Source organism: Manacus candei, unplaced genomic scaffold (assembly GCF_025592945.1).
Source record: "Manacus candei isolate 608988 ecotype Guabito, Panama unplaced genomic scaffold, ASM2559294v1 h1tg000050l, whole genome shotgun sequence".
NCBI lineage: Eukaryota > Metazoa > Chordata > Aves > Passeriformes > Pipridae > Manacus > Manacus candei.
In genome coordinates, this window is record NW_026138098.1 from 16,723,165 (window position 1) to 16,738,138 (window position 14,974).

Here is a 14,974-nt window from a genome sequence, read left to right on the forward strand (position 1 = left end):
TACTATTACAACACAAAATGAGAAAAAAAAGTTAGTGCAGCACTTGTTTTTCAGTTTCTTGCTTCATACATCAGTAAGTCGCACAAAGGCTTAGCAGGAAGAGGCATCTCCTTGGTCAGCAGTGTAAAAACAGGAAGGAGGAAGTCTATTGCAAATCTGGGCGTACTGATTATCAGTTCATGTTTCGCTGCAGAGGATGGCCATTAACAGCCATCAGCGTGATCCATTGCTTATCCAGCATGAACAATGACTGCTGTAGTGCTGCTACTACAGAACAAGAACCCTGCTTATAGGAAGTAATGTTAACTAACAAACTGTGCTCGGCCCTTTCCTGCTCATAGAAACAGGATACTATTAGTGAGAACAATTCACAGAAATTGCACATCCAGGAAAACCAGGCAAGCAAAGCATAACAGCTAAACTAAGATTAATAAAATCTTTTAGCTTGACTTCTGCATTGTTTTGGCATGTAATAGGATCTTCTAAATAGAGTGGTGAGATGTAATTCTGAATAAGGATGGCAGAACTGGACCCTAGGTAGCGCTTGGCATTGAAAGGCTGCTTAGGTTTTAAGAAATGTGCTTATTACCATAACTGCAGTTGAATTACAGGAAACACCTGGACATTATTTTATAAAGCATTTAAGGGTGCATGCAGCAGCCTATATGAAATTACTCCATGGAAAATCCCTACAAAGTTTGCAGTTTGTGTAAACAGAAAATATCCTTGTATATTGTAGGACAAAGGAAGTCTTTGCAGTGTTTCCTGTGAAATTGCAGCTTAAATGGAGTGTGTGACACAGTATCGTGGTTAGGGATGCCATGGTTATAGTCATAGTGACAGGTCTGTTTAAGGGGCAGAATCTTAATTTGCATCGTCAGTGTTTTGTGCTTGCTCTGATCTCACTGCACTCATCATGGAAATGCAAATACTGATGACTGTTAATGAACATCCTCTGCAGCAAAACATGAACTGATAATCAGTAGTTTGTTTTATAATTTTATTTATTCTATCTCTTTATTTGTGGTGGTTTTGTTTTTTGTGGGTTTTTTCTTAGTGAAGGGAGAAATAGAGAGAGAGGACAAACATCTAGTGGGCCACCTCTTGCAATCTGTGTATGGGAGCTAGTTGAGAGCATCTCTAGCATCAGGACAAAATTGGCATTGGTAGCACAATATGAATTCTAAAACAATTATTTTCCATAAGCACACGTTCTTCATTTGAGAGTTGATTTATTTGTGTGTGTTTTGTTTTAAGTATTACTTTGAAAAACTGAATAAAAAGTGTATGGTTGAGTTTCTTTTTTTTTTTTTTGTGCCTTCCTTTAATTGATCAAAGTGATCAGTTATTTTTTTAATCTGAAGCTCTACAGATGAATCTTTTTGTCTTGTGTCTGTAGCAGGTTAAAAGCTGCACGGTCAGACTTACATTCCATGTCAAACTTTTACAACTGTTGTACAGATGTGTGTAATTCCTATCATTGTTACAGCATTCATGGAGTTGTAACTGATTGGCACTTACTGAGTGGTTATCAGTATCCCGAGAGGAATGTGTGTATACAGTTTTTAATTGCTTCATATGTCTTGTGTAATCAGGAAATGAAAGACTTTGTGGCAATGTGGGCAGGGGTGGGGAACCTGCAATTCATCCTAGAAATGGGACAGAACAGGATGGGTTAGGGAGGTGTGAAAGTGGTGAAAGGTGGCAAGTCATTAATGAGGAGCTTCTTCATCCTGTAAAAAGATTGGTATTTTTTCCTCTATTTTCTGGATTTTTTGGCTATTTTTAAAAGAGATGTTCTAAGTGTCTTTGCTGCTGAACCTATTACCATAAGTGATTACTAGAAAGAAAATTATTCACTCAAAAATTTATAGTAATGCTCCATAAACTCAGAGTTGTTTTTTCTGAATATGGATTTGCAATTAAAAATTGAACCATTACTCATTTAAAACAACAAAACACACTCTAAACAAACCCCAAAACCTTCAAGAAATAATAGATTTAAAAAAAAAAAAACAACAAAATGGGATTTGTTAAATATTATTTTTTCTTTGTCTAACAGACTATTTTAGTAATGATTTTTAATTGACAGAGTTACTTATCACCAATCAGGAATTCATATTATTTTCTGCTTCTGATTGAAATGTTACAGCTATTGCCATAGATACGAAACAAAATTACTTAGTTCTGATTCTGATTATTCTTGTAATCTATTTTTCCATACTAAACCAAATAGATTACGGGAGAAGTTGTATTTAGGTTTATGGTTATTGTTATTTTCTAGTGAGAAGATAACAAAGATGTGCAAATTGGGGATGAAGAGGAAAAAAGCAAATTTGGGGTATTTGCTGAAGTTTCAAAAAATATTTTTAGACTTCTCTCCTTTTACACTTATTAGTCTGTATGTATGCCTTTCTAGTAGTGCATAGTCAATATATTAAATAAATTCCTGGGCTTATATGATTTTTTTTTGCATGTAACTTTTTATTTCCCTTCTCCTTAGTGAAATGTTCATCCTCTTTCAATCCCATTTGCACTCAGGCATTTAAGGACATATATCCTGATTGCATGCACAGAAATATTTATGTGATGTTTTTGCAGAAATATCCTTTTGAAGTGGGACTGTAATAATTTGTGAAGACATCTGTGATAGTGACTTAGAGTGATAATGCCTATGTGTGGAGTTGTCATTATGGAATAAATCAGATGATTTCAGGATAATTGATTTTTAAAAGGAATATTATTTTTTGAAGGATCAGGTAGAATTTTTGGCATGTTAAATTTTACGATCCTTGGCTAAATTTTAGTTCTCTGGAGATGACCCTTTTTGTTTTCTTAGCAGCTGGTGCTTTTGTGCATAGAATGGTGCCCTCTGGTGCCTCAATGTAGTTTTGCATGTAAACACAAGAAGGCGTCAATAAGACCTATTAAATACGTATTTTTCATAATGTGTTTCAGTTTTGAAAGTAAAAATTTTAGGGAAGTTTTTATGATATAAAGTAAACTTATTTTCTTCAATTGGAAAATGGTTGCATATCTGAAAATTCTCCTTTTTTGTTTTTTTTTTTCGGACCTGAATTCAAATCTGTTTATGCTTGTTTTTCTCCCTTCAGCCTACTGGTAAAAATGATCAAGGTAAAAATAAAATTGATCCAGTGACTGAGACATCTTTCTCCTTAGGGTAGTCTCTGACTATTCCTTATTAATTTTTTTTCTCTTAAAAGTACTTCCTGCACTTTCTATTTACCTAGCCTGGCATTAATATGAGTTGTATTGCCCAGTTGTTGGGATGAGTCAGAGAAAAAAGTTCCTCTGTTTATATACAGAGTTCAGGGAAATACAGACAGATGACCTGCGACACGTTACCAGAAAAATTGTTCAGCTCTGCTTGTGCTCTTCGTGGGTTCCCTGCTTGTCCAGTCGATTAGGAAAGAAAATAGTACCTGTCATATCACTGATTTGCAGTACTGATGTCTAAGTAGTCACTCAAGTTACTGTTCTCTCATTTCACATTGAAAATTAAGGTGATATGTTGTGTTGTTTTGGGTTTTTTTGGTGCCAAAATCAAATACAAACTTCTGTCTCTGAGATTAGTGATTTTTTTTTTATTATTTTTTTTTTCCCCCCCAATTTGAAGACTCATACTGAGAAAAAACCTTCTTGTCAGGGATTCATGGTATAAATCAACAACTAGTGGTCTATAGGTTCCTATAGCTGTGTAGGAACATTACTTTCAGATGTTGAAAGTAATTGTAATACAAACTGATCGTGTCTTTCAGTTTGGCACAGTTGAGATTTGTGCTGTATTTCAGACCGTTAGCAACCACTTCAGGGGTCCATAAAGCTGAAGGGAGGATCCTTGGGATTCTTCATTCAGAAGCGTATAAACAGAAGTTGAAAGAACTATATATTACACATGTAAAAATCCTTTTGGTATCCTGGGCACGTTTGCCCCTTTTTGTGACATTTCCCACTGATGTATATGAAGCAATTTACAGTGAGAGATTTTTAGGGTAGACAGATTAGCATTAATAGTCATCTCCTGAAGAAATGGAGCTGGAATGGTTACTACATCCTCACTCTCTTTCTGAGAGAATTCTCTGTGTGTGTGTTTTAAATTCTGTTAATTTTGTCTTGTAATTTAAAAGAATAATCTCTAGGATACTTTCAGGATTCCATGTCTCTCTGCAAGATACTGCAATATGGTGATGGTCTAACTCTGAAAAGTGCAGAATTGCGGTCAGGATTGCTTGCAGTGCCATTATCTGGTGAAATATACACTTTCAGATAATTATTCAAATTACTTGGTTTAGGTAAGCGTAGGTAATCTTTGAAATGTATGTATGGAAAGTAAACTTCAGTATGAGAAATAAACTATACCATACAACGTGTGATGTTCCATAATGGGTAAATCAGATTTTGCAGATTTGAGAAAAAACCCGGTTTCTGTCCATGGCTAGAGATGGCATGGCTCTCTAGAGTACACTTACATTTCTAAAAAGGCCAGTGCTTTAGGCCAGACTTGGTTCTGAAGCCCCTAAATTGCGGGTGTGTAGTGTCCTGAGAGTACAGCATCTTAAGGAAGTTAGTAAACTTGTTTAATTCATCTTCTCACCATCTCTTCTCTCACTTTTTCACAGGAAGTTGTGATACAAAGTGTGAATTTCTTTTAAATACACTAATGATTTATTTCTGTAAAAGTGAGCAGTTTGTCTCAGGAGTTTTTTCACTCACATGCTGAAGAGGATTAATTTGTTGTTCCCACAAGATGGAGCTGTCTACTTATGTAATGAATATGGAATTTATACTACTAGTGCATCTTAGGGAGCTCTGTCGAAATAGTGGTTTAGATCACAGACCATAGTTATATTAATATCTTTGCAGAAAAGAGTACAATGTAGAACATGAAATAGTAACTATTATTTTAAGAAGGTAGGGTAATCTTGTGGTTAAGGCGTTGGGATGTATGCAGTATTGATTTTTCCCTCCAGTTTTGAACAGTTATTCCCTGTATGATTTTGAATTAAATATTGTGATAATACCCCTGAGATTAAAAATAAGTACTTTATGATCATTAAACTTAATAATAAGTAGCTTTAATATATTGAGGAAAACATAATAAACACTAATTTTTACAACAGTGAATACTGTGTTGCCTCTGCTGCATTTTATGTGCTTCCAGAATTTCTGACTATGCTCTCTGGAGTTGTTTGATAACACTTTAAGGAGAAATCTTCTGATCTCAAATGATTTTCTTCTGTCAGTATTTCAACAGCATGTCTGACTGTATTGGCAGATCTGAAATGGATTAAAAAGTTGACAAGGCAGCTACTGGATACCCCCAAATCATCAGGCAGTAACTAGGTCCAAAAAGACAGTACACTACAACCACCAAAGAAAGCTTGGTCAGACCAAATCAAGCGTAGAGTTTCTCTTGCACCATCTTTTTTAGGTCTCATTCTGTTTTGGGCATATTTGCTTTACTGTGTTTTACTGCTGTTTTCATTTATGTGTGTATTGCACAACTCCCAGTTTGAGCACATGGTGATAGGTGGAAGTCTCCTATCTTTGTGATAATGATGCTCCTTTCTCACTTTCCTTTGAGAACTCTGAAAGGAGACCTGAACTTGGAGACTCCTTCCACTCTTAAAAAAAAAAGGCTAAAGGAAGCGGTAATGAATTGAACTTTTTTTTTTTGCTTTAGCATACAGTGCAGCATAGATGGTAAGTCCAGTCCATTCAGAGATGCGTGCCTGATATCTCTGAAGGCACTATCTGGTCCTCCTAATCTTTTTTTCTTCTCCAGGAACTCTGGAGACAGGTGGGTGTCCTCCTATGTCCACCCTGTAGGTTCCAACATCTCTGACCCTTTTCTTATGGAGACAGAGCAGCAGTCATGTAACCAGCGTGTACTGTGTAGTTTGGAGCACTACAACATCAGTTGTTGAGCCTTTTTCTCATTCCTTCCCCATTTCTTTACAGGTAACAGTGATATGGTCTCCATGTGACCCCCTGTGCCTTCAGATGCAGAACATTGGGTTGCTTGATGAGAGCTCACTCAATGCCGACTGCGTCTTGCACCTTTCTTTCCTCCCATGCCAGGATGCTGCTTCTCCTCCAGCCAGCACCAGGTTCTGGGTGCAGATATTTCCCACTGGCAGATATGGGTCACTCGTGACCATCCACCATGGCCCTTTACACCTCAGTCATCCTGGGCAGCCTTGAGAGGGGTCCCTTTCAGGCAGTCTGATAGGAACCTCAGGAGGAGGGACTGATGGGCACACATTTGCCTCTTCCAGCTGTCATTTCAAACTGTGGTGGTGGAAATGGTGAGGGGTAAACCACTTCATGGGTCAACAATCCTATTTTTCTCCTGGTGCCCTTTGGAGGAAAAAAACTGCCTTCAGTACCATAGCCTTATTTTCCTATCATAAGCAAAAGGAATAAAATATTCTAGGAATATTTTATTGCATAGATTTTCCCAGGGAAAATAGCAATAACAGGCAGACTGTAAGGAATCAGCTTTCTTCCTTTGACATGTATGACAGCATATTGCCTTTCTCATGGCTCTAAATTCAGTAGCTTGAGTATTTCGTACAAGGTAAGAAGAAACTCAAAAAGTGGCAAGAATCTAGTTACAAGTCTTTTCAATCTCTTCTACACCCTCTTCTTCATTGAAAGGTCAAGTTCTTTTCAGGTATAGGTTTGTTGAATGTGTTTGTTGGTGATGACCCCAGATCTTGGCAGAGCCCAGATGTCTGGTTAGAAAAGAGGATCTTGAAGAGTACAGGAAATCATACTTCTCCAAGAAGAGTGGGAGGGAAGTACTTTCTTGCTACTCAAGAGTTTTAGAGGCTTTGTTTCATTGTTGCCTGGATCTTGAACTTAAGACTGTACTTCTACAGACGACATTGAGACCATTGGAACTCCAGCCTTTTTTCCCCCCATCTTAAGATTTTTTAATTTTATTTTTTTTAAAAAAGCTTCTTATAAATTTCTGGAGAAAACTTTGAAATTATAAAAGGAAAATATGGAAGAAAAAAAAACAATTTATAGACTTTTGATCACCTTTATATTTTAACAGTCTTCGTTTGTAGGTAGAAACATGTTTGTATATGTATGACTGTATCATTCTTGTATTGCTGCTCCCATTCTCTCTGAAAAGCTACTTCAAAAATTATATGTCTTTGCTGGTATTGCTATATCAAATTATTCATCGATTTTTGGAACTGTCTGTGCCGTGCATTTGTCGGGAGACCTCATACCTTTGGATTCCAACACAATTTTATAATACCTCTTTTCTTGCTTCCTCGTCCGAAGTCTAAAGGTTTAATTTCCCCTCTGCCTCCTTTGCTCACTCCCATGCTTGAGTGTTCTTCCACACAGATTTCTATTTCTGACACTGCTCAACGAGCTACACCAGTAATTTCTCCAGGAGTCATGTTTTGTGCTTGAAGTTTTTAAATGTACTATTCAAACAATTAGTAAAATAAGCCAAAAGACCTGGTTCTAGCCCTTTCTGACTGTAAGATCCCATTGAGGCAGCAGCCCTAGGCGTGTGTGTGTTACAGATTTGCTCTGGGAGCTGCTGGATGTGGGCAGGCAGAGACAGGGAGCCCTGGGGATTGCCTTCTGCCAGGAGTCCGGCTCCTGCCGCACCGTGCTCCGGTCATTCTGGCTGGAAGCATCCGACCCTGATTTACTTGGATAACTCTGGTGTTAGGAATACCAGAAAAGCAAATTTGTATGTTTGCACTTCTTTATATTTAGCAAAGAGTGGAATTTGATGGAAAAGCGATCCATGCTATTTGAGGGGGTCGGAGAAACTGATTCTTTTGTACCCATATTTGAGCATTAGGGCATAAATAACAGACCAGTGAGGCTCAGGTCAACCATGATGTAACTGGTTAAGCACCTGGATTAATGCCATAAGAGCTGGGTTCAGTTCTTGGTTTTGTGCCATCTCTTTCTTTTAATGCTGATTTTCGTGGAGTGGATCCACCAAATGATGCCACTCTAACATCAAGTTTGCTTGCTTTTATTTTCTTTTTGAGAGAGAGAGATTTCAATAAAGATCCTTGCATACTGTCTTCAACTGGGGGAAAAGTAAACTTTGATTTTCTTATTTGTATTTAATAGGTCTGTATATGATGACCAACCAAATGCACATCAGAAGTTTATGGAAAAACTTGATGCCTGCATACGTAACCATGACAGGGAGATAGAAAAGATGTGCAATTTTCACCATCAGGGCTTTGTGGATGCTATTACAGAACTTCTTAAAGTTAGGGCTGATGCAGAAAAATTAAAGGTAAGGAACTAGTTTTTCACAGTTTCATTTATCATTATCTTTGAATTTCAAAGAAGGAACTGGACTCTTCTACTGGAGAATAAATTAGTGATTATCACTTACACTCTGATGTTAGCAGCAATTTTTTAAAAGCGGATTGACTAGGATTTGTGATTCGAGCTGTGTTGCCTGATACAGTAATTTACATTTACAAAACTGAATACTTATTTAGATCTAATTCTGATTTTTTTAGTGTATGTTTTCACAAAATGCTACCAAAATTATTTTACCATCTTTAAAGGCTTTCTCAGAAGGTAAAGAATAATAAACAATAGCTGCAGTATTTCTTAAATAGGTCTTTTTCTATTCGTGCATTTCTGTATCTGACCTCAGAAAAAATTAAAATCTTTATTAGAAAAATAAAAATCCTGCAATTATGCATTAAAAAAAAATGTTCTTTACTTTGTAATGAGCAAGAGAGTTGGTGATGTTGGTAGTTTTCATTAGATATGAGAACCAAGATTTACTCCCAGATCAGAATGCAGAATAGTGAATTATGTCCCTTTTAGCTCTCTTTACACTTTTGAGAGCAAAATATGCACACCAGACAGAATGAGCGTAGTTCATCAGAGGTTATGATTAGAAGAGCATTATATAAAGGATATTCAGATAACAAGAGACCAAATACAGCATCAATGAGGTCATTGAGCATCTTTGTTCAGAAATTAATGAGATTTTTAATAAACTAGAATGTGCTTCCTTATTATGATGACCTAATGAGTCACTTACTATGTGGGAAAATCTGAGGTTGAGCTTTGCCTGCACCTGCAGCATTAAAATGTTGCTGTGGTTTGGAGATTTCCACGTTTGATGTTAATCAACCACCCAGTGTTTGCATTCAGCAAAGTATGAATGTTTAATTACCATAAAATGCAATCACCATTTCTTACAGACAATGAATGGCCCATAGAGCTCATTGAGGTTATCAAAAAGGGACCAGTGGTCAATTGGGTCAATGATTTGAATTGTTTGACAGACCTACAGAAACAAGGAAAGTTCAAAAATCCCAAGTAAATTTGAGAAGTTTGCCACAGAATCTGTTAGAAAGAACTGTCATAAGTAATTGAAGTTAACAAAAGCCCTTTGCGATCAAAAGTTCAAGTTCAAGCTGTAGAGTTAATTTGAATTTGCATTTCTTTGTTCTAAGTTTCTCAGGAAGCATGATCTGATTACAAGGGTGAGCAGTCACATCAGGGCAATATATGCATATTTGTCTAACAAAGGTGAAATTATTTTTAAGGTCCAAGTTACTGATACCAACCGAAGGCTTCAGGATGCTGGGAAAGAGGTGAGAAAATGGTGCTTCCTATATGGCCATTATGAATATTTGTAGCGAAATAAATTTGTTTGCATAGTTTAAGTGTGATTTTCTTTCTATTTTAAAAAAAAAATCCCTTTAAGGTGATATCCCAAACAGAGGAAATCATCCGATGTAGAGTTCAACAGCAGAATATTACAACAGTTGTGGAAAAACTACAGTTGTGTCTTCCAGGTGAGTGACCAATAGCTAAATATGATGGCAAATTAAATGAAGTCACCATAGCCAAATGGAAAAGAATTTTATTTTTTTAAGTTGTAGTCCTGTAACATCCAGTTTAATGAAAAAATTAATAGGTTCTTAAAAGATGTCTGTGTGTAGGTTCTGTCTCTTACAATATTTGACATAGAGCAGTTATGATGCTGTGAGAAGACAGACAGATTTAAATACTGCAAACAATGTAGCCACATACAGTGTTAAATGAACTAATATTTTTAATATGATGAACAATGAATTTGTTGCTTAAGAGGGTGGCTTTTACTGTTTGAATACTGGGGAAAATACTAATGGTGCACCTTCAACATTGTGCTTTTAGTTCTGTGTCACTACAGGTTTTTTTTTAAATAAAGACAAGGACTCTAAAAGTTTCAGAAGGTGATATTGTGGGATTGCACACAGCTCTATAAAGGTTTTGTCCTGTTCATGCTATTGGTGTAAAGCAGATTTGAGACTTTTCCTTTGTGAAGTCTTGATGTTGACGTGTTATGAGTACAGTAGGTGGTACTGTTGCCTTTTTATGGAGACAGGTCACGGACTGGTAATGCAGATAAGGTTATGGTATGTAGTAAGTGAATGACTGTGCTTGATATATATAGTGTTGACTCTTTTGTTCAATCTTAATTCTTTTTACTTTAAAAGCTGTTAATAGTTCAGGGTTTTTTTCTTTGTTAGATGCATTCTAGCATATTTTTTGCTAGTTTTATCACATTTATGTTACAGTAGGAATTAAATAAGCTAAATTTAGCATATTCTTTTCTATTTCTAATTTTGTCCTTTACAATATATGTTTTCCTCTTTTATTAAGTAAAGCCATGGTAAGCTTCATAAGTTAATCTACTTGTTTTTATGCAGTGCTGGAAATGTACAGCAAATTAAAAGAACAGATGAATGTAAAAAGGTGAGTGACCTTATTTCTATGAGAAAAATAATATAGCATTTGTCAGTAAGCTGATAGAATAGCAAACACTAATGTAGACAAGTAAGTATTCCAAGTCCTGTAGCTTGATATGTGTAGTCTTCTTTTCATAATACCTTGTCTGTGTTTCAAGAATGTCACTGCAAGGGAACAAATACTATATTAAATATAAAGAACTTCTAGGACCTTAGTGATTGCCATGAAAAGTAATGTTTACTTAAATAGGTATGACATGTAATGAAATTATGATTATAAAATGTGAAGTAAAGTTTACTGGTTTTTATTACTCAAAGCAGTTTAAGAATCAAGAAAAGTAAGATCCTTTGGGACTAAAGAGCTTTCAGAGTACATTAATATCTGATTAATTTATCATGATATATTTAAGTAAACTCATAATCCAGGAAGAAAGGACATTTCACTCCATATACCTTTCTTTAGACCTATCTGGTATCTCTGTGCTCATCTTTTGTGTAAATGGGACAATGAGAATGAAGTGAAGGAAGTGTATTTTGGTTTGGAGTTTTTTCCTTCATGATGAATTGTTAAAAAAAATTAAAACCATAATTAAAAATTAAATTCTAGAATAATAGTTTATAACTGGTATATGACCAGCTGTTCCTCCCTATTGTGTCTCCACGTTTCACCACTCACTGCTGCTGTAGCCCCAGTATCCCCCATTCTTTCTCCATGGCAGCTTGGCTACCCCTGCCCCCTGCTTTAGCTGTCATCCAGTCCCACTGGGGCTGCTGCACCTCACACACCCACCCCAGGAATACCACTGCTGCTGTTTTCTTCTTCATGATTTCTCTGGCATTGTTGTCTGATTCTATACCATCCCTGCCTGCTCTTCATCGTGCCTCAGTCGCACTGATTGCTCTGTGCCTTCCCTTTCTGCGTTCAGGATTGTTGTCAGTGTCTCTGTGCTTGGCACCACTGCACTGAACTCCTGCTAACAAGTCTGTCTGGACCAGTCTGTTTCCACTTGGAACTAGCTATGCATAGTCAGTTGTCTGCAGGGCTGCTTTGTAATCTAGATTTGCTTTTGAACTGTTTGTCTGGATTTCTGTTTCTGAGTAGCCTATACCTCCTGCAAATCAGCTCTAAAGCCTGTGTGCAGACATGTCCTAAATGCTTCAGATCAACTGTACACATCAGATCAATCAACATTGCAGCAAATCTGATGCATCTTTGACAGTGATATATGTGCTGCATGATACCTGTGCATGTTTGCTGTCTGGGAGGTCTTCTGTAGAAATACAAGAGGTTTAAGAACAACCTAATAGCTACGACACTATGCTGACTCTTAAAACAATTAAAACTTGTTGTATGTGAAGCAGTGTGGTATGTCTCATCAGCTTGACTACCATACACTGTTTCCTCTGAACAGGACACTGGTTTGGCATCTGCTTAGAGTAGCTGGCAGCATGTTGTTGCAGTGTTCTTGGAGCAACCCAGCAGAAAGACATGAACAGTCCAGTGCCCTTGCTACTCCAGTCAGAGAACAGACTGAACAGTGTCTGAATTGCACTGCTTCCCTTTGCAAGGTCTTCTGTGGAGTGTGCTACATTTAGTGTGCTGAAAATAATGGAAGCACTGGGATCAAGGCCTGCATTCTGCCCTTCCTGTGCTCTGTCAGGCAAGGCAAACAGCATCCTGGTTTTAGAATTCCAAGGGAAGTAATAGTTCCTAATGTCATCATGTAAAGGTCACTTAGGCGAGATAAAATTGCAGATGACTTTTTTGGCATTTTGACTTCATAGTTGCTAGTGGTTTTGTAGAGTCCACTGATGGTTGGTGTGCGTCCTGAGAAACCATCGGTACTCTTTAAGTCTAGAACTAAATTTCTATTTTTCAAAATACTCAGATCTGATAATTTTCCTGTGGAAGGAGTCACCAGACAGGAAGTCTTAAAAGTCAAAGGACTCGAATTGAGGGGTTTGGACATGTCATTGTCATACCATAAAAAGATCTAAGGGAGAGGGGAGATTCCATAGCTTTGATGTACCATACCTTGAAATCACGTGGAGTGCAGAAGGCTTAGACTCTGCTGCAGGCTACTGCTCTGACTCAGATAACTCTTTCATTAGCTGTGCTACACTTACTACTTTGCCTGTGACTTACAATTCCCTATAATACAGCCTACAGGTGGCTATCCCATGGAACTTGCAGGTAATTCAAATGGTAATTTCTTTGTGGCTCAACAGGCAACAAATCTGAAGTGTGCGTGTATCCTGGCCTTTATCACTACTAAGAGATTGAGCAACATCAAGGACATTCATAGTGTCAGTGCAAAGACCTGATAGCCAATGTGTGTACATACAAGGAATTTCAAAACTGAGCTTCCTAAGTTTTGCTGTGAAACTTTCCTAGAAGAGTCAGAGAGAGGAGCATTCACAATCCCTGTCATAACAAAGCAACGAGGAATGTTTGTTTTAGGGAAAGATAATTTTTGTCATAAACCTTCACTGAGGTTTGTTAATGCAGCAAAGCTTTTGTTGGTCTTTTTTATAAAAAGACATCTTGACTTTCTCTGCTTGCAGCCTTTTAGAGTATGTTTTCATTATTCCATTGTCTTACAGTCTTACGCCATGAATAAAACTTACAATTCTAATGTTTAAAGTAAGAGAAGGCAAAAGTATGGGTATTAGATATGTTTGGGGAATAGTTGTTATAGGATAAAGATTAGAATTTCATCTCCTTTTCTCCATGGCAGACCTCTTTTAAGACAATGTAGGATTTTGGGTCTGGAATACATACTGGTTTGTGCTGAAGGAATGGAGGTTTACAGAGGAGTCCAAAAAACCATCTATTGGTAGCAACTTTTGGTCCTTACCAACATGGGTTATGTTTGAACTGATGACCTAGAGGTGAAAGGCTCTGTATCCTATTTATCTGTCTCCTGAGCCATGGATAACACAAGTTGACAAGAACTGTAGTTGTGAGAGGAAGTGACTGCAGAATCTGCTCTAAACAGACACAGTTGACTGGAAAGAGTCATGGAGGGTTTAAAGTCTTAACTGAGGAAGCACAAAGGAGAGGTGTGGTTTCTTCACTGCTCTCCAAACCGCCTAGTGGGGGCTATGCACTGAGACTGAGCTACCTTGATCTTTAATTTTAAGTCACAGGTAAGATCATTCCACATTTCATACAGCTCTGTTACCATGGCCTTAGCATTTGGATTTTGGTATGTGTCTTGGGAGAAAGTTCCCAGCTGTTTCAAGTGATTGTGGTCGAAGTGTGGCAATTGTTAGAACTGGTGTTTTTGCAAGTCTTTTTCCACAGTATTACAAAAAGCCCAAACCCATCATGCAACAAAAATAATTAAATAAGTCATTCTGCTAAGGTAGTTGCTTAATCTTCTCGAATCTACTGTGAGATGGACTAAAGAATGAGTATAATTTTCTGAGTGAGCTCTTTGCCCTGAAAGACTTGGATTTGGTTTTTTGACCTTACTGTAAGCTTTCTTCCAAACTGTGGGAAAGACAAAGTTGATTAGTTATTTAGGTTACTGAATCTCACTGAGACAGTTATGCAGCCTTTCTCTGTGAACCCTCCAAGCGTCCAAATAAACCTTAAGACATAAAGGATGCAAATATGAGAAGTTAATATTTCATATGATTTGGTTCTACCCACGTGTGTATGGAAAGATATCAGAACAGATAAAACCATGGTAATTTGTTTGGGTTTTTTTCTGCATTGTGTTGGAACCGTGTCAAAATGAAGCACTGGCTTTTACCAGCTGCAAATCAATACTTCCCAGAGGTACCATGGATCTGGCAAAAAACCTCATCAAAATATATATTTGCTACTGAACTGTCAACTGCTTTCTTTGTCACCAGTTTCAACCCTTATTAGTTCGATAATTTCTGTTTTTAAAAAAATTTCCTACCACATGATTATTGACTAAAAAGGTATTCTACAGATATTGTTTTGTTTTTTCTTTTCCACACAACAACTCATATCTGATTTGCAGAAATATTGAGCTTTTGATTCACTTTACAGAAGTTTCAGAGTTAGTAGTACCTTGATCTCAGTTCATGGTCCTTTTGGGGAAATTGATAAAATTGGTATGCTGGGGAAGTTTAAAAATGAGGTTTAGAGTTGTCAAGGCAGCTAGATGTAGAAACAAAATAAATACTTGTTCCTGTGGTAAAATGATTTCAGTTGCAAT

At 37.1% G+C, this 14,974-nt stretch overlaps 1 protein-coding gene across 9 annotated transcripts in view; it reads left to right on the forward strand.

Annotated features, from left to right (window-relative positions):
* Positions 1-14,974, forward strand: part of EXOC6 (exocyst complex component 6) — an 87,254-nt gene that overhangs the window by 12,190 nt on the left and 60,090 nt on the right. For all 9 annotated transcript variants that reach the window (XM_051800550.1, XM_051800553.1, XM_051800552.1 and 6 more), the window contains exons 2-5: positions 8,140-8,311; positions 9,591-9,638; positions 9,752-9,842; positions 10,740-10,785. In XM_051800550.1, coding sequence (XP_051656510.1) covers positions 8,140-8,311; positions 9,591-9,638; positions 9,752-9,842; positions 10,740-10,785 — 357 coding nt within the window. The remainder of the gene's footprint in view (positions 1-8,139; positions 8,312-9,590; positions 9,639-9,751; positions 9,843-10,739; positions 10,786-14,974) is intronic.